The sequence below is a fragment of the Anarrhichthys ocellatus genome, unplaced genomic scaffold (assembly GCF_004355925.1).
Source record: "Anarrhichthys ocellatus isolate YVR2014 unplaced genomic scaffold, GSC_Weel_1.0 scaffold10, whole genome shotgun sequence".
Lineage (NCBI taxonomy): Eukaryota > Metazoa > Chordata > Actinopteri > Perciformes > Anarhichadidae > Anarrhichthys > Anarrhichthys ocellatus.
Window position 1 is genome coordinate 128,202 of NW_022280040.1, and position 18,170 is coordinate 146,371.

General features: G+C 41.3%; 1 protein-coding gene across 2 annotated transcripts; it reads right to left on the reverse strand.

Moving 5' to 3' along the window:
- Positions 1-10,572: 10,572 nt before the first annotated feature.
- On the reverse strand, positions 10,573-17,456 carry bloc1s5 (biogenesis of lysosomal organelles complex-1, subunit 5, muted). 2 transcript variants are annotated; one of them, XM_031850229.1, is made up of 5 exons: positions 17,150-17,456; positions 16,715-16,782; positions 16,209-16,329; positions 15,218-15,276; positions 10,573-14,986 (listed from the first exon to the last, which is right to left on the reverse strand). In XM_031850229.1, exons 1-5 carry the CDS (start codon positions 17,166-17,168, stop codon positions 14,813-14,815), a joined length of 441 nt encoding a protein of 146 aa, XP_031706089.1. In that variant the 5' UTR covers positions 17,169-17,456; the 3' UTR covers positions 10,573-14,812. The 2 variants fall into 2 exon arrangements, with proteins under 2 accessions (XP_031706089.1, XP_031706088.1); XM_031850228.1 differs by having other exon boundaries at positions 16,700-16,782.
- Between the last annotated feature and the right edge of the window lie 714 nt (positions 17,457-18,170).

Consider the following 18,170-nt stretch of genomic DNA (forward strand, 5'->3'; position numbering starts at 1 on the left):
AGTACTTTGCAAGCGTTAGCTGACAGGTTCAAACAAATGCCGATCTTTGAGGAAGTATGGAAGCCCATTTGGTACATGCGACTTTATTGTTAAAGATGTTTTGCATTATTTCTTCTGTGATGTAGGCATGCGTGCATTGTCCCATGGTTTTTATTGCTGCATGATAGACTAAAATAGTCACAATGTACTTATTTAATGGTCCCCATGAACAATAATGTAGATGTATGTGTGTGTGAGTTTATTTTTAAAACATTTTTTGAGTTGTATTTTATTATAGTACAGCCAAAGATAGACAGGAAAGGAGGACAGAGAGGGGGCGAAATGCAGGGGTCGGATTTGAACTTGGGCCGCTGCTAAGGACACGGCCTACATTATTGCATATATAATTATTCAATTGATTTGTCAATAAAGGGTCTCATATACAGATTGTAAAGCCCTTTGATGCAAATTGGTAATTTGTGGTTTTGGGCTGTATGCATAAAATGGACTTGACATGATTTGAAATTTTTCTGTGTGTAGACAGCATCCCCATACACTGTATAATTCCATTCAAAATGTTGGGTGATTCATGTGCCACATCCCTATGTTATGGGTAACCTTATGTACCCTTTTATAGCCATGTCGACACCTGGTTAACAGTTTAGCATCAAAGATGATGAATATAAAGTTAACATTTCACTTTAAATGTTGAAGGAAGGCCAGATAAGTCCCATAGGAAGCTCAGTGAAAAAAATGTCTTTGGGATATAATTTAGGAGACATTTGAGAGTTTGTTTACCTCTGCCAAATTGGTTGATGGTTCACTAAGTTCTGGTTGACTGCACCGCTTTGGCAGGCAGTCTAAGTTTCCTTCACACCTAAGGCTGTCTCTCTAGAACAAACTGGCCACTCTTTAAATTCCTAATGGTATGAATCCAACATCCATGAAAAGATGAAATATTATGAAAATAGACCCAGGATTAAGAGAACAATTTAGCGTTTTGCCTAAACTATAAATACATTGGCACAACAGCTCAGGTGTCACATCACCGCCGGTTTAGATGACAGACGGACTGTTGGTTTTCTACACCGATGGTCAGATATGAGTCAGAGTTGCCTCCTCAACGATGGAAACGATGCTTGAGAGTGAGCACATTTTAAGACAAATATAATTAATCCAATTTATTGGGCTGGATAAATAGTGCCTCTCGTGGGGGCTGTAGCCTCGCGTAATGGCGACAGTGCACATAAATCATACATCTATTCCCACAACGATGTTTGTGTGTGTGTGTGTGTGTTCCCTGCTGGCTTCACGGATTGACAGTTCTTTGGCAAGTCCTCCATTTCACTTTTAACACAGTCATGATTTCATGAAACCAAATGGAGACAACCTTCATATGTACAGTATTTCCCTTTAATCATTCCCCTTTTTTCCTTTCATCCGGACAACAGGAAGAGTGGGATGAGGAGAGGAGGAGGTTACAGCATGGAAACAGACAGAGCTGTCGCCCAGAGCACACTATGGTGTATGACACTACTCCAGACGATTGCATCTCTTTCATAAAACCAGGTTTTCTTGAATGTTTATACGCTAGAAGTGGGTGAAAATGATTCTACCATGCACGGTCAGTGTCTGAAGTTTGAAATATATGTGTTACAGGCTGAGGTGTTTATGAAGTTCTCTGTTTCGGTACTTTTGAGGCCATTTGCCTCAGGACATTGTCCTGCTGTCCCCTTGACAACCATTGAAATTCCACTGTTAAACATGCACACACACACACACACACACACACACACACACACACACACACACACACACACACACACACACACACACACACACAGAGTATTCTGTCCACAGAGAGTACAAACAGACAATCTTTAACCTTTGGTTGTAAAAGCTCAAACATGGGAGAACATGAAATGTCTTCCCTTTTGGCCGTGACCCCCACATGCCAGGAGCAAGCTATGAAAAAACAACAGATAAATCAAAAGGATCAGAAACCTGCAGAAACCTTAATGCTTTTTGAATTGCGCATTGGGACCAGAACAGATATTTTTTAGGCCACCCAATCATACCTGTACACATAAGAAACACATCAATTTGTTTCCAATGCGTGTGGGCCTGAAGACTCATTTTGTGATAGCCAAAGGGTTAAAGGAATAGTTTGACATTTTGGGACATTTGCTCATCTCTTGCCAAGAGTTAGATGAGAATATTGATACCACAACCGGTTAGCTTAGCTTAGCATAAAGACTGGAGAAGGGGGTAAACACTAACTAACACATTTATCTTGTTTATTTAATCAGTTTGAAATATTTCCAAGAGATTCGCAAAATGTCTATTTAAAAAAAAAAAAAGAAGCTCAACACTCGTATATGCCACTAAGTGAAAGAACACGCTGAGTTCTTGAACTTTCCATTTCACATCAAAGGTATTTTTGTATGAACTGTTATGACTGCTATGATCATATTCCTGCTCTGATTTAGTCCACTGTACTGACATGAAGGTGTCAGCGGTACGAGAACTCCCACCCACTAAAGTTTATTTGAGCTATTATATCAAAAAATGGCCTTGACATCCACTCGTGACCCACGGTTCTTACTACACTCTCACATTCCAGCCGCTGCTCACTCTGTGCAACGCAAATGCCTTCACGGTTAATTGGAGGTGAAAAATGATATATGAGATTATTTTCCTAGACTTTTGCACATGATAAATAACATCTAAACACAGGCTCAACCCTCCCATATGGGCTCTATTGTTACCATGGCAAGCCAATAACCACACATCACTATTTAATCTCAACATGTCATATAGCTGTGGTAAATATGACCAAATTGCTGCTGACACATTTTACATTTCATGTGGTGAAGTGAAGTTGTGGGTGTCTACTGGTTACCCATTGTTGATGACCAGGCATGTTGCCAGGCCAGTTCGTTGTGTAATAGGAAAAAGAAAGATTAATGGACCCTGGGGACCCTTGGACATTCTGTTTATTTTCTTAATTGCCTGAAGTCAGTGGCTGAGAGTGCAAGAGTCGACAGGTGGCAAACGGGGTGAAAGCGAGAACTGAGAATAACAGAGAATAACAGAGAAGAGCAGTGTGTGTGTGTGTGTGTGTGTGAATGTGTTAAAACAGTCCATACTATAGTTAGAAATTGTTCTAGGCCACTAACTTCAGAGAGTGAGCAATAACTCTAGGCAGGGTGCTCAGACTTTTTTCATGAAGTGTCTCTGACTCTTTGGACTACTATATAAGTACATTATTCTGAATTAAAAAGTGCTCCAATCAGAGCAAAATACATGTACACTGTATATACATGCAGGCTGGTCAGGTTATTTGATTGTCTATATCAGGGGTCAGCTACCTTTTTCATATGAAGTGGCAGTTTCTTGTTAATCAGTTTAGGTTAACGTTAAGTTAATTTATGACACAACATCCAAGTTTAAATCGCCAATGGATTTGAAATTGTGTTCCATCCATATAGGCAATGTGCATAGCGACATTTAAAAATCCCACAATCAGGGCCTTGTAATTATATATGAGAGCACAATACAAGCAGGCCTACCAAACTTCAACCAAGGTTGTCCACACCTGGTCTAGATTCTTATGGACTTTGTTTAATCCATAAAAAAACAGAAGTGTAGAAACAACACATTGTGGTGTTTCAGGAGGACTTGCAAAATTACATTTTAAATTGCCAGATATGTGTAATTTATGGTGCATTTCAAAATGATTTGTGCCTCGTTGTTAACTACCATACATATTTTTGTCTGAAAGAAGACCCCATGTTGGTCCACCAGAAGGTTAAGTTCTTCGCCAGTCTATGTTAATTAGAGAGCTTTAGAGGTGCTGATTGGCACATTAAAAGTACTTGAACAGAGCAAGGGTGGTTGTTTTTAAGTCACAGATGTGAGAGTGGTATCGATCTTCAAACATGACCCTCGGCACCAAGATAAATTAATATATTTCCGAAAATGTCGCACTATTGCTTTGAATTTCTATGCACTCTCACATTACCGCCAGAGGTGAACTTAAAAAATGTTCATGAAGTAATTTGAACTCAATCATCATAAAAATGTCAATGAATCGCAGAAACCCTCCTCTTTAACAGCTGTACACTGAATCTCACAAACAGTATCTATTTCTGCTTTTTCGGCACTGCCAATGAACACACTGAGAAAACCTTTAAAGAGAAGACTTTATGGAACATTTCAGCGGCTATTTCTGACCAAATCTAATTCTGTCATGTGGGACATATTGGAATTACCTTGTTGGACACTCTTTCTGCTGCTTTCAGCGCAGTCGTCCCACAGATGGACATCATGCAATCCAAAGCCAGACGTGTTTCCATTTCGGAACACCGAGACTCATGGCAGTATCATATCCGGGACACAGGATGTGACCAACGGAGGGGAACCAATGTCATTTGCAGACAGCTTACTAGAGCCGCTGCAGCAGGCACCTGTGCTGGGAAAAGACAGTGAGGAAAGGGCTCTCCCACATGATTGGAACAATCCCAGAAACTCGGAAAGCCCCTTGTCGTTTCATCTGGGCGGCTAATAGACAGCGAGGATAAAAAGAGAAATAAAGAGGATGATGGAAATGGAAAGTGAAAGAAAGAAAGAAAGAAAGAAAAAAAAAGCTAAATAATAATAGTAATAGTAGGGGTGGGATAGAGAGAGAAATTGGATATATAAAGGAAGAGAAGAAATTATTATGGTGGTTGTGGATTACCATGACAACCCCCGCTGTATCCCAAGTGTTTTTATGTTCTACCGCTCTCTGCTGGATCCAGGCGGATGACTAAAGCCATGCCAAGTCTCTGGAGGTATCAACAGTATTGGAATTACCATCATTTTCCACAAGGTTCTGTGTGCTTACAGGGTCAGCGGCTTTCCCACTGCTGGAAACTCCACTGCAGTAAACAGGTTGGATATTGACAGGTGCTACTGGAAATCAAACGTTGTTTGAGGAAAAAAACATGATCCTGCAAAAATGACCTTTGGCTTCAATCGTCATGAATTTGAATCAACAACATAAATGGCCACAAAATGTTTTAAAAAGTGTAAGTTTTGGCAAAGGATCAATCATTTCATACGGGGGGGGGGGGGTATTTTGCTGAAAGAGCAGCAAGAGGTCTACGTGGATTACAGGGCCTGGCATGATATATAGGTCTATTTGTAAAAAAACACATTAATTCATTCACTGAGAAAGCTTGCGTGCTGCTGCTTAAAGAGCCGCTAGCATGGCTGTAGACTCTGAGCCTTGCTAGTTTACAATCACATTTTAAAGTTATTTACATTACAGATTTGACCTGCAGATCTTATTCCTTATTGAGGTTTTCTGGAAGAGAATGATCCCTCTGCAGGCTCACCTACGGAAAACAACTTTCACTTCCTCTAGATGGTCAACTTTGATCACAACGTGTGAATGAAGTTCCAATGACATGTTGAGGAATAAAGATTGGTTGAAGAAGTCCTCCTCTTTTATGCCTGGGTGACCAGATGGTGCCTCTCGCACCATCAGAGTTTCTTCAGCATGCTGTAGAGTCTCATGAAGATGCAAACACACTGGCTTTCTGACCCTATATACATACAGCTAATGGTGCCTATCACTGCTCCCCATAAAGTTGTAAGCAGCCTTGTCATGAGACTCACTCCACCACTTGTCATTTCTAGTCTTGTCTATGTCGACAAGTGTCTTTAAAATAATAGACGTGGCAAAGCATTGACATTTTGTTGAACATTGAGGTGAGACACACCAGGTGGTGACAGGCACATCGACTTGGACTCTGCATCTCACTTCTTGGTAGAGCCGTTATTGTAAAAGCCCCACTTCCTGCTGGTAAAGCAATCAGGATATATACGGGCCAGATTGTGAGGGGGTTGAGGTGGGGCAGAGAGTGGGAGAACAAGGTAGAGAACAAAGAGTGGGAGAAAAGAGGAGAAAAGAAGACCTGGACTCATGGACATCCTGGCGTTTCCAGATTGCAGGCCAGCCACTATACATATATATCACCATAATCATTGGTGCCTCAGTGGGAAAGTTTTTAGCTGTGCTGAATATCATAATGTTTGAATGAGTCGTTGTAATTTGGGGTCTTTGGAACTGAACATATTTTTGATATTTTTAAAGCTCTTATCAACCGTCATTAAAAGGAATTATACATGGTTGGATGTTTAGCGTGTTCGAGATGTTCCTTAAAATCCAGTTTTAAAAATGGTGTGTTAATCTATCCTATTAGCCTTGTTAAACGTTATATGCTACACAAATTAATAACAGAGATCCCCTTGAAGCCCACACATTGGAACGCATGCATACTGCTCGCTAAAGTGTCCTTGAGCAAGACATATACCGGTGCCATGGTTGCCGCTTTGCAGCCAGGCCCAGCCTCTGAAATAGAAAACTGAATTTCCCAACAAAGATCAATCGAGGATGACATACTGTTTGTGTCGAAGAAAATCCAATGTCATGCGTCCAAATGTCCTTCACAACTTACAAATCACGTTGCGGCCATGTGGACTATAGCTACAAGGAGAGTAGGGTTCTAAATGGATGTTTCAGGAGACAGTATTTCATGTGGGCCGAACCGTAAATGTCATCAACAACCAATGAGGCTTCACTTTGCCTGAGCAAAGGACGTACGCACAGACTGTCCATGGTTTTATTCTTTTTGGACAAACGATGCAAGACACGTTACGAGTGCCGCAGTACCTGCCCTCATTGCGTCAAGGTTTGTTTTTATTTTCCCCTTGCTTTTTGAAAAAAAAAAAAAGAAATTACAGATGCTGTCACCCGCTTACTGGTACTCCCGTTTGCTCTCATGGAAAATGTAAAAAGGGGCCCAGCCTCAGGCTGACATTGCCAGTGAGAGGTGGCCAAGTCACAAAACAGATGTTTACTGTTTTTCTAAGGATGATTTGTTCTCTGCTCCGTATTGACTCAGGTCCAACCACAACCTTTAACAGCGCTGCATTAGAGTGGGCAGAAAAGTGCACAATGCTTGAATCAGGTGTTTGCGATTTATTGTAAATGTCTCTTATTTTATGCATGCTCCATCAGTCCGTGAGTACTTTAAGTGAGTTTATGATTCTGACAGGTGTCTGGATTTCTCCACTCTTGAGCAGATGTGCAATAAAATGATCGGATGGATCGCACATAGAAAGTTGTGTGCGCTCTCCTGGATGTGTCACCCTGTGTAGGCAGTGAGTAAGAACGAGTTTAAGGAAGCCTTTGAATGTTTCTGTGTGTGTGTGTGTGTGTGTATGTGTGTGTGTGTGTGTGTGTCAGAGCAGGCTGCACCTCTGAGCGTCTGCAGAGTCAGTCATGGGCCCGGTAAAGGTCCCTCCACAGAAGCCATTAAGCAGTTCGTCTGCTGGAATAAAGTGTTTGACTTGGCTGCAGGGCAGCAGCAGGTGCTGGGAGGATCGGCCTGGAGCTGCTGCTCACCGCCTGCTTTGATCTGCAGGCCAGGGACCAGTCTTCCCTTCTCTGTGTCTTTCCCTCCCATCCCATCTTTTACTTCCTTTTTCCATGTCTTTGTTCCTCTCTTTCTCCCTCTCATCTCCCGTTGTCATTACTTTCATTTGATTGGTCTGACTCTCCTTTTTTAGGGGCTCTTCTGCTTTATCTTTCTTGATTTTCCTTTTTTAGGTTTTCTATCCTCAGATGTCTTTTTCTCCTACTCTCCTTTTGTTAGTCTCCCGCCTCACTCGTTGCACACATCTTCTGGAGACCATAACGACACAACAAGAGCAATGGGTGCAAGTTTAAATGTATGCATTTAATGGATCATTGAAAGAGACGGAGCAAAGTCACAAACAAGGAAAGTGGATATTAGGTGTAAAACTGTCTTTCCTCACTTTTAAAATAAATTCTTCAACCATTTGGGAAATGTGTTTATTGGCTTTCTTGCTGAGAGTTAGATGAGAAGATCAATACCCCTCCAGCAGCCCTTTAGCTTAGCTTAGCATAGAGACGGGAGATAAATGGGAAAAAGCTGGCTCCATCTGTAAGCATCAAACAAAAACTACCAGCACCTCTGAAGCTCACTTACAGCTCAGCTAAACTGCTGCTGGCTTTAGCTTCACTTTTTTCACTTTCTCTTAGCTAGTTCAAAATCCAGACAGTTTTGACATATCTGTTTGGGATTCTGCATTATCTGCTGAATGACAGACAAAGTCATGTCGAGCTCGAACAAGATGTCATGACATCCTGTGCTTACCCATTGGCATACAGTAGGTGAGTCATAATTTTAGGTCTGTACTCCCTTCCTCTGTGTCTTTCTCCCGCGGCCTCAAGGTAAAGCCATTACGCTTGAAACGAAGCAGCAGCAGTAGCAAAAGCGGCAGCCCACTTGGGTTTCGGAGAGACAGGGGAGGGAAACGATGAAAAGCGAAGCCCGGGGCCGTTCCCGGGGCCCTGAAAGAGAGTTGCCTTTATTGAAGGAGCCCACTCCCATGCATTCCTCTGCCAAGAGCCAGGGCCTCCCTGGAGAAAGCCAGGATCAGAGGCTGACTCGCATTCAGGGGGGGTTCACGGGTCGCTCCAAACACACACGGATGCAGAAATCACATCCACACAGAGGCAAAACACGCATGCATCTTGTTCCCCCCGTCTCCCGTCTGCCTCATTGTTCTGTCAGTCAGGATGGTTTTAAGCTGCGAGCCACAGCAGGGATTCTCTCTTTCCCGAATGGGTAACACACACACGCAGGCTTGTAAAGAACAACTGATTGATTTATTGGGTTTTAGGGGCTGAGGTAGGTGGGATATTAGATGCTCCTTGGGAGATCTCATCGTGAGATCATTTAGTGAGAGCAAAGGGCTTGCTCTGACAACAACAGGGGAGAAATTCCACTGTCTTTTTTTTTTTTTAAGGACCATTATGCTTAGTTACCTTTGTGAAGTGTTGGCTACTTTGGGAGCTTATCTTTTTCTATTATTTAGTTTAGCCTCCAAAAATGTTCGGGGATAATCCTGTTTTTAAGATGCCTATCGTTTATGATGAGGTACAGGGGCGTCCAAAAAGCTTCTGTCTATACTGGAAGAAAGGAGAATCCTACAGTCACTGTTATTTACAGCCAATTCACACTTTCTTTGTGTAGTTTTATGACTAACAATTATTTTGAGTAATTATATCTTGAAAGTCACACATTTTGTCTGGAAAATGTATTTGATTATTTCTTGGGATTAACTTCCATTTATAAGATAAGTAAGACATCAGTAAAACATTGTGTCATCCTCTCCAAATCTGGAAACCTGTTCACTGAGAGTGGTGTCTGATTTTATTGACTTTTTACACTTTTACAGCTATATCAGTTGTATGTTATAATCATCCTAACCTTGCAGAAACTGAACAAAAATCCTTTGAAAAGCCCTTCGGGTATAGCTGAACTACATTGTTCAACAACATAACTCATGAACAACATACTTGGGATTTTTAAGCATTTCATTTTTAATTAGCAGACATTGCCTTTTAATACACTGCCTAGCATCTCTGTTACTTCAATCACCATGGCCTTGAATCATCTTTTATATTGCATTGCTTTCCCCTCTCTGTTCCATGACTTAGCTCCATAAATCAATACCCAGATAATGAGTAGTGAATAACTGATCAAAAAGCCTCAGAGCAAATGGTTTTCTCATGCCCAGTAGATTTAAATCACAACCCTTATTTCATAACAGGAACATTTCAATAGAGGAAGATGTAAATCTAGAGTGCGATGAGCTGGCAGGAGGTTCAGTAATAGAGTCAAGTCAATTGACTGAAGTGCTTGTATATTTACAATGACTATATTTGTACGACAAACTCACTAAGAATTATTGCCTGTGTTTGAAGTTTCCTTCGGCACTACGAAGCTTTTTAGTGTCTTGCAGCTCATTGTTTTGTTTTCTGGCCAAATATTTCCCCCAGGAGTTGGTTGAGAACAAAACAGAGCTTAATACAAATGATAGAAACGTACCTTAATATTGAACGGCTCCAAATGAAAACTAACGTGCCATATATGGTGAGGTAAGGGTGATAATATGTCAGTGTTGGGTTTACATTGTTTCTGCTGCCCACAAGTGGCCAGAAATTAATTCTTGCAGGATTTACAACCTTTTGGTTGATGTTAACCTTTTGTTTTTTTAAAGTAAAAAGAGTAAATTTTCTCTCTGCTATATGAAATTCTGTTTCAATAGTTATAGGGTTCAGAATCATTGAAACAGCAACAGTCAAAGGGAGATAACATCTTAAAAAATACCTCAGAAAACAGAGAAAATCAAAGCCATTGAGAAGGTATGTGGCTGGCAGTGGAGCCAGACATTCCTCTACGGTTCAGGAATCTAGACGACAACAGCCTTGTTGCTGCTGGTGGCCGTTTGGCTGATGACAGGCAGTTTTCCGCGTCCTCTCATGGCTATTGTTTGCCCCGTGGTTGTCCGAGGAAGGTGTTTGTTGTTGCTGGACTCTTACCTGTGTTTCTTGGACCTGGCGGGAACACCGAGCTGTTGTATTAGCGAGGCTGTCTGATGAAACTGGACAGACGCAAAAAAACATCATGCTCAGTTCAGCTAATTAGGCTCTTTATTGCACAAAAGATGGAATGTGCGTCTTTCAAAGAGAGATAATCTGACCAATACATCTGGTTAATAAACTGGCTGTGTTCACTGTACAGAATAAAAACTTGACATTACAGTGTCAGCTTTCATCAGGGAGCATATCAGTGCTCGTTAATAAGGGAACGCTGGCATTTATAGTGAAAGGTGGGACGTTTAATTTCCATCCCTTTTCTTTCCACTGATTGCTTTTATATGCCACCCAGTGCTCATTTTCTCAGCTGCCAGAGTCTGAGACTATCCAGCATGCCTTGCAACTTTCCCTCAGAGAAATATCAATTTCTTAATTTGCTTTACTGCAGCTTTGAGAGCTCTCCTACTCTTATTTAGAAATCCACTGGGTGAACGTTTGCTATTGCCAAAGAATTCATATTGCCACCTGCTTTTTACCATCCGCCCCAAGACCCATCACCGAATCCCTGGGGTGGTTTTATGCCGCGTTATTAACTCGGAAGCGTGGTGCTTTTGTTCGTTGGCATTTTCATTTTGGACCCCTTAGTAATTGAGTAACAGGGGCCCCATCATGTAGCACAAAAGAAAAAGAGGGAGCACGCAGAGGCAGGGAAATTCTCATAAGCTGTGAGGAAGGCGGGGGTGAACGAATACCTCCTCGCTTTCTATTGTTCCAACACACACAAAAAAAGTGAAATTGTGTTGCTGTTAGACCTGCTTTTTCTCATCAGTCGACTGAAGCGAAAGGTGACCCCGAAACAAAGAGAAAATGTTTAGTAAGGCCAATTTGCTGTCAGCTTTGAAGAACCTGTAGCGGTCCTCCGAGGTTGTGGGTATTTTATTTGTTTTTTCAAGGAAATTCAACCTCCGCTGCTATTTGATTAATTTTCAAACAGTACAGCACTAAAAGGAGAGGGAATAGACATTCAAACATCAAGCCAACACAAGTGTGCTCAAACACTGTGTTTGATCCGTCTGGCACTCGCTAAGCTCACGAGAAAGAACCATGGATGGAATTGGGTTCATATACAGACAGTGGAGATATTATCATGAACACAGTACAGCATCCTGCAATGACAATGACCTGAATGTTTATGAAGTTTTAAGCTTACAATATCCAGTATTTCCTGTCAGAAAGCTGGGGTTTCAACACGTTAAATCTGGAGGCCAAAGTTTGTGGTAAAGTGTTCCTAAGTTGAATCGGCATGTAATAATATATCCTGATTTGAGGGCTTTCTTACCCTGTGGGTGGGTTGCTGAGAGCTAAGGAAAGCACACCTCACATAGTTCATATGCATGCGATTAGTGTCAAATATAGTTTCATTGACATCTTGACATTTGGTCACTCTTACAAGCAGATGTTGGGAGGGCTTAAGAATGTGCTGAGTAGCGTTGTGGGTTGATCAAACTGAAACTGTCACGCGAGCTGAGCTTCAACCGCTCTCTGTAGCATTGAACAACTAAAACCAGATCCTGTTTTTCAGCAAACGTCTTCATCATCATACGTAACCTGCGCAGTTCATCCGCAGTCACACATTTCATCTTTTCCAGTGGATGTGGAAAGCACTTGGTCAGACAGGGCATCAGATTGCATAAACCAACACAAGCCCTTATCTCCGTGCGTTGCCCACTGGAGCTCCAGCTGGGTGCTGCTGCTTCCTTTACCATTTGTGTTGGCACAGGGAACGGCAGCTCAGTGGCCCGAGAGCACTGCTCTTGCTTCAAAACAGGAAGAGCACACTGCTCTCTTGATGCACACTGGAGACAAAAAAAACACACACCAGCAAAGGTCCAGAGACTTGAGGCAGCCGGCTGAGGAGGATGATAAGAGGAGATTTCAGCCAGTGCCCAACTGCACGCGGAGTCGTCTTACGGGTCGGGGTAGAGGGAAAGTTTCTGTGTCAGCAGCCTGAGTACACGGGACGCCGGATAGTTTCCTCTCAGTGTTTGACGGATAACTATCAAGATGGACCAGATTCTCTATAAAAGTCTAAGACAACGTGTAACATTTCCTGTTCTACACCACTAAATAGGGCACCGATTGTTGTCGCTGATCAGCACCAGTCGCTCAACAAATACTTTACCAGGCGCAGAGATTTCTGGCTTTACATACTTTTCAGCCTGCACTTCAACTTAGAACCCAAATTCCTATGAATGTCGAAACCTGTTGTTGTTGCAATCCCTCGGCCACAAAGAGATGATCTAAATCCCAGATTGCTTAATGTCAATTCGGTTTGGCAAAGCGCGTGTTATTATTGACCGCAGTGGTCTTGTAGCGCAATTGAAGACGGTGGAAGGTTACTCTGACCTGAACAGAGAAAAATGACGAAGCTTGTGTCCATGTTTGATTCCTGGAAGTACCTCTTTTATGTGTTGTTTTGGATTTATTGACTTTTCCTAAATCTGTCTTTACACAGCAATATCAAATCTCATTCTAGAAGATATAAATCCTGCACTTATCAGACCCAACAAGAACTCACTTTAAGCTCATGACTCCACTCATGTATAGCTCACACTCATATGACTTTAATGGTGACCTTTCATGTACTCGGGACTGTTTTCCTTCTTTCCAACGAAACCAAAAAAGCAAACAGGGGCAGATGAAAAGGTGCCTTGCTGGCGCGGGTGGGCCACGTTTCCGTATTGTCACTCCTCGTTAGCCGATGATGGCCCGTCTCCGACTCGGGACAGCTGCAGTCACCGAGGCGGAGGAAAGGCACACACGCAAACACACACACATCTGCTGGCACGTCCGTGCCCTCTCTGATCTCTGACGCCAGCCATCACCGACTCTCACACACATGTGGAGACACAGACACGGGCAGAGCAGGGTTTTGCATGAGAGCAGGACGGGGCAGGTCACTGCCAGCCAAATGGAAAAAAAGCTGCAGCTTCTGTGAAAGGGGATACAGAACCGAGTTCGCTTCAGCTGAGTTGCCACACAGTGAAGGGACTCATCTGCTGGCTTGTTTGCTTTTATTATTATTTTTCTTATAGAGACTGTTTTACTTACGATGGACGAGGCGAAGTCCAAACCTGCTTCTTCAGATGAGACAGTCGACAGCTGAGGTGGCAGTTTAAAGGAATGTGTGGTTGTGGAAAGGGGGGGGAGATGCAAAATATTTGCTCTATTACGTTGTTTGAGATGAAGTCTGTTCTCAGCCATGCCAGGAATGTGCCCATTGTGTGCCCGCCCATCCATTAACCTGTTTAAGAATCCACTATTGTCTGGAGCCAAAACAAAACACTTCATTAAAAGTGCAGCGACCTCATCAACCTCAAAGGGTCTCCGCGTAGGGACAAGACCCACACTGACGATTTCATGTAACAACTTCTCCATGTGTTATGCTTTATAACTGATAAATACTTAAACGGTAAGCATTTCCACTGTAGCATATGCCTCTGTGTGCAATTAATATGATAAACGGAGACGCAAAACACCTTGATTGTGTTTATTAATCTTTTTTCTTTACCTAAACATGACCACAAAAAAAAAGAAAATGTAAACCAGAGTCAAAATCTGATTTATGCTTTTATTTTTATGTTTGAACGGAATATAAATATTGGATTTGTGACTTATTCAAATCAGATTTGAGGTGGCAAAGCAAACAAAAAACAGCTGCTGCAGATCAATCATTATTGGTCTCAGCAAAGGCCTTTTTATAATGAACGTTACTTCATAGACAGTTGGTTTACTTGAAGTTAATGTCAGAGGTCAAATGCTCCAAACACGGGGGAGCTGGTGAGGGATGACTTGTCCTGGAAACGGTTTTGTTTGAGCTCGTTTCTACAACACTTGACTTGTGCTTTAAACACACCTGCTCATTCTAACATTTAACGATCTGGCTTCCAGTGCTTCGAATATCTCGCCATGGTGCCAAACTCCAGGTTTGCAAATTTATCATCAGCACCCTTCAGGGAGGCATCCATTAAAATCTTGAAATGTTGAAAACTTCACGGCCAAGGAACAATCAAACGATTGATTGTTTAAAAAAAAAAAAAAAAAGACATATTCCAGGCCTTCTAGGTTACCGTGAAAATTCCATGTGCTAAACACAGAAACGTGTAAGTTTGATGGCCTGTGAAATTCCACGTTGTTAATCACACTTTAATATTTACGATTTTGGAAAAGTTGAGTCTTGTGCAAAAACCTACGACCAAGTTCATCAGTCAAAGCCGCTTGCTTTGTTTTGCATGTGCAGAACAGACGTCCGTGTCCACGGCGAGCACACGTGTGGAGTAAGAGAGGGTTGTTCACTCACACCATCACTGATTAGAGGGGTGAAAACTTGGTCAAGTCCTTCTTCTTTTCGCTGTACTGGGTGCTGAGTTGTCCTACAGCCTTGGCGTGCTCCTTGTCCACCTCCTCCTTTAATCTCTGCTGCTCCTTCAGAAACTCTGCCCACTCATCTTTCAAACGCTCCATGTTCCCCTGCAGCTGGGTGCTCTGGAAGGACACAAGAACATGTTTGTCTCAAGTTTCCCCTCTTGCACTACTTCAGCTGCCACAGCCTCTTGCATTCACACACCGCACTGAAGATGCTGATAACATAAGGCCGTGTAAATGCACACAATATCATAAATGCCCGTACAGTCTGCAATCCAGTCTGTTTTTTGTTCAGGACTATGATAATGTGTCCACCTGTGCTTTAAGTCCTTTACTTGGATTTGTTTTTACCTGATGTGCCTCTAGCTCCCTCTGCTGGACTCTCTCTGCCATGTGCTTGGCAGCCTCCACTGTGGGAGAGAAGCAAAATATATATTCTTAATATTCATAATGAACATTTTCATTTACTCCAACACAACATTGACATAATAATCTTTTAAGATTGACATAGTTTGTCCAAGTAGGTTTCTTGTGTCATCGTACCACCAAAGGAATTCAGAATATCGCACATTTACATGAAACAGTGTGTTGTTGAAGGTCTTTAAATGAAAGTTTACATACGTTGTGGCTGAATAGGTCTTTGTATTAGCAAAAAGGCACGATAATTTGCTTACAGTAGTGTGTAATTATAGTAATAAGCACTCATAAATAGCCATGATGCTTTATATCAATAATAATGAAGTATTTTATAATGACTTATAAGCTCAAGTATCATCATACTTCATAACTGCTGGTCACTCACACGACTTTTTTGTTGCAGGGATCATAATGTATTGTCATTCCCATAGTTGCAATACATTATAATTTATTTATAATGCATTATAATCACTGTTATTATAATATGATTATGAGTGACTAAGTTGCCACTGTTTGCTTTAAGTAGAGTGAAAAAATACATCATTAAACATTAGGAAGAACAACACAACTTTATATGTTTTACCTTTCTTAAAGCAGACAGGGTTCACTTAATTGAAGTAATATCACTATTATAATGTATTACTACTTCGGGAATTATTATACAATATGATCCTTGCAAAAATAAAGTCAGTTATGGAGGCTCATGATACTTGACCTTATAAGTCATTCTACAATGCTTGATGATGTGTTATGATGTCATTCATTAGTACACAGTACACAGTTCTGCCAAACATTTGTCGAAAGAAATGGCAACAAATCATAGTGTCTGATTAGATGTCAGGTCAAACATAAAATGACACAATCTTACCACAATTTACAAAGTGTGTAACTTCTATAAAGTGTGAATCTGAGAGAGGAGACTTACAACGTTTGACAACATCAGACAGCATGCCCACGAAATCTGTCGGCAGCATTTGCTCATTTGTTTCCAGGACAATCTTATTGAGGTTCTCCAGCAGTCTGCTCTCCCTGTGTCCACGTTTCTCCTACACAGCAGCAGAGGAAAGCTCAGTGTTGTCACAGGCACACCACACGGAAGACTGAAAACATCTAGCACTGGCTCGCAACATATTGTTTCCATGAAAATGAGTGAGAAAAATAACAACAAATGAGTTGAAATCATTTCTTGGCATTGTCTGCTCAAAAACAAGAGAAAACACTGTATATTTAAAGTATATTGATCACTCCATGGAGCAGCAGAGATATTAAACATTGACTAACAACAATGTTGAAGGTTAAAAGTCTAACTGATGGTAAAATGTCCAATTATCTGTCATCAGTGGCACTGAACCCTAAAGTCATCACATTTGTAAGTAATCTAGCCTAAGACACATCTGTCATGCTCATAACAAGTACCTCAAACTCTCTCACAAAGTAGCGGACCTCTGCATTGATGATTGGTCTGTGGTCCAATAGTCGCGACTGGATATCTCCAACATCTGCAGCACCAAACACAACGCACATTACATTCAGTTTAAACACAAAGAATACACAGGATACAACATTATTATGTTTTCAAACAATACTATGACAACACCTTAATAATGTTGTGCTGATGCCTGCATACCATAAAAAGGTATTAGCTTATTATTAATATAATGCAAACCAAGTTCTGCATCTCATTCACTATTTACATGTGTATAAAAGCTAACTAATCCTAATGTCTTTCACACTGCACTAAATGATATTTTGAATAGCCTCATATGTAGCCATCTGAGATCAGAGCATTAAAGGTAAACAGTGGAGCCAAACACGCTAACATGCCCACAATAAGAATGCTTTTTTTCTGCTGTGGATTTCACTCACCTTTAGCAATCTTGTCCATTTTGACCAATTCTGCTGACACGTTGATTGTAGTAGTTAAATCAAAGTGTTGTCTCCTGTGGAGCAGCTAGCTCAACCAGCTAGTAACTGCTATTCACTTGCTAGGCCTGAATGTCCCAAATGCTAAGCTAACTGGACGTTAATTGTGAAAGCGAAAGAGGTATTTAGCTGACCTAAACCACCCGTTATTAACGTAGCCTATATTTTAATTATATAGTAATACATACATGCTAGCAACATGCTAAGAAACTGCAGTGGTCTTTTGCTAATTGCAGTCACATGAATGGAAGTCAGCTGATCGCAAAGTAAATATTTACTACTACTTCCGGGTACGAAGCTGTGGGCTGAACCAAGTGGCTGGGAGAGGGGTGTCACATCCGCCCTAATAAGAGAGAGGAGAAAGGGCCTCTCGCGTACATTTTTGTCAGTACACTAAAAATTCTGTCTTCTGTAGTCTCGAGGTAAACTACAGTGACGTGCTTTTTAATCTGGAAGTTTTAAAAGTCTGCAAAAGCTTGTGTGTGTGCGTGTGTTTACGTGTGAGGTTTTGCGCGAGGACAGCAGATGTCAGTCTTGCTCTATGGTGGAACAAAGTGACATCAGAACCTACTTTATAAACTCACTTCCACACGTTACTTGTTCATTCAGAATACATCCAACAGTGCAATCATAATGTGTATATATATATATATATATATATATAAATTATATATTTTAAAATACAGACCCTACATTTTATCATGACTTTGTGACTTAAAAACAAATAGTAGGCTATTCATTATTCTGTGTGCACTCTTTCCCCAATTGGTCAATTTAAATCATAGTACAACTTTATTATAAATAAATACATGGCAACTAATGGTCTAGTCATGGTTGACAACTCATTTACTCATGCTTTGTCAATTATAGCCATTAATATGAATATCTTCGAGGTTGCCAGGTATCCCTGTAGCTGGTGTGTTATAGCGATGGTTTATTAGAAGGTGTGAAACCCACACGTATA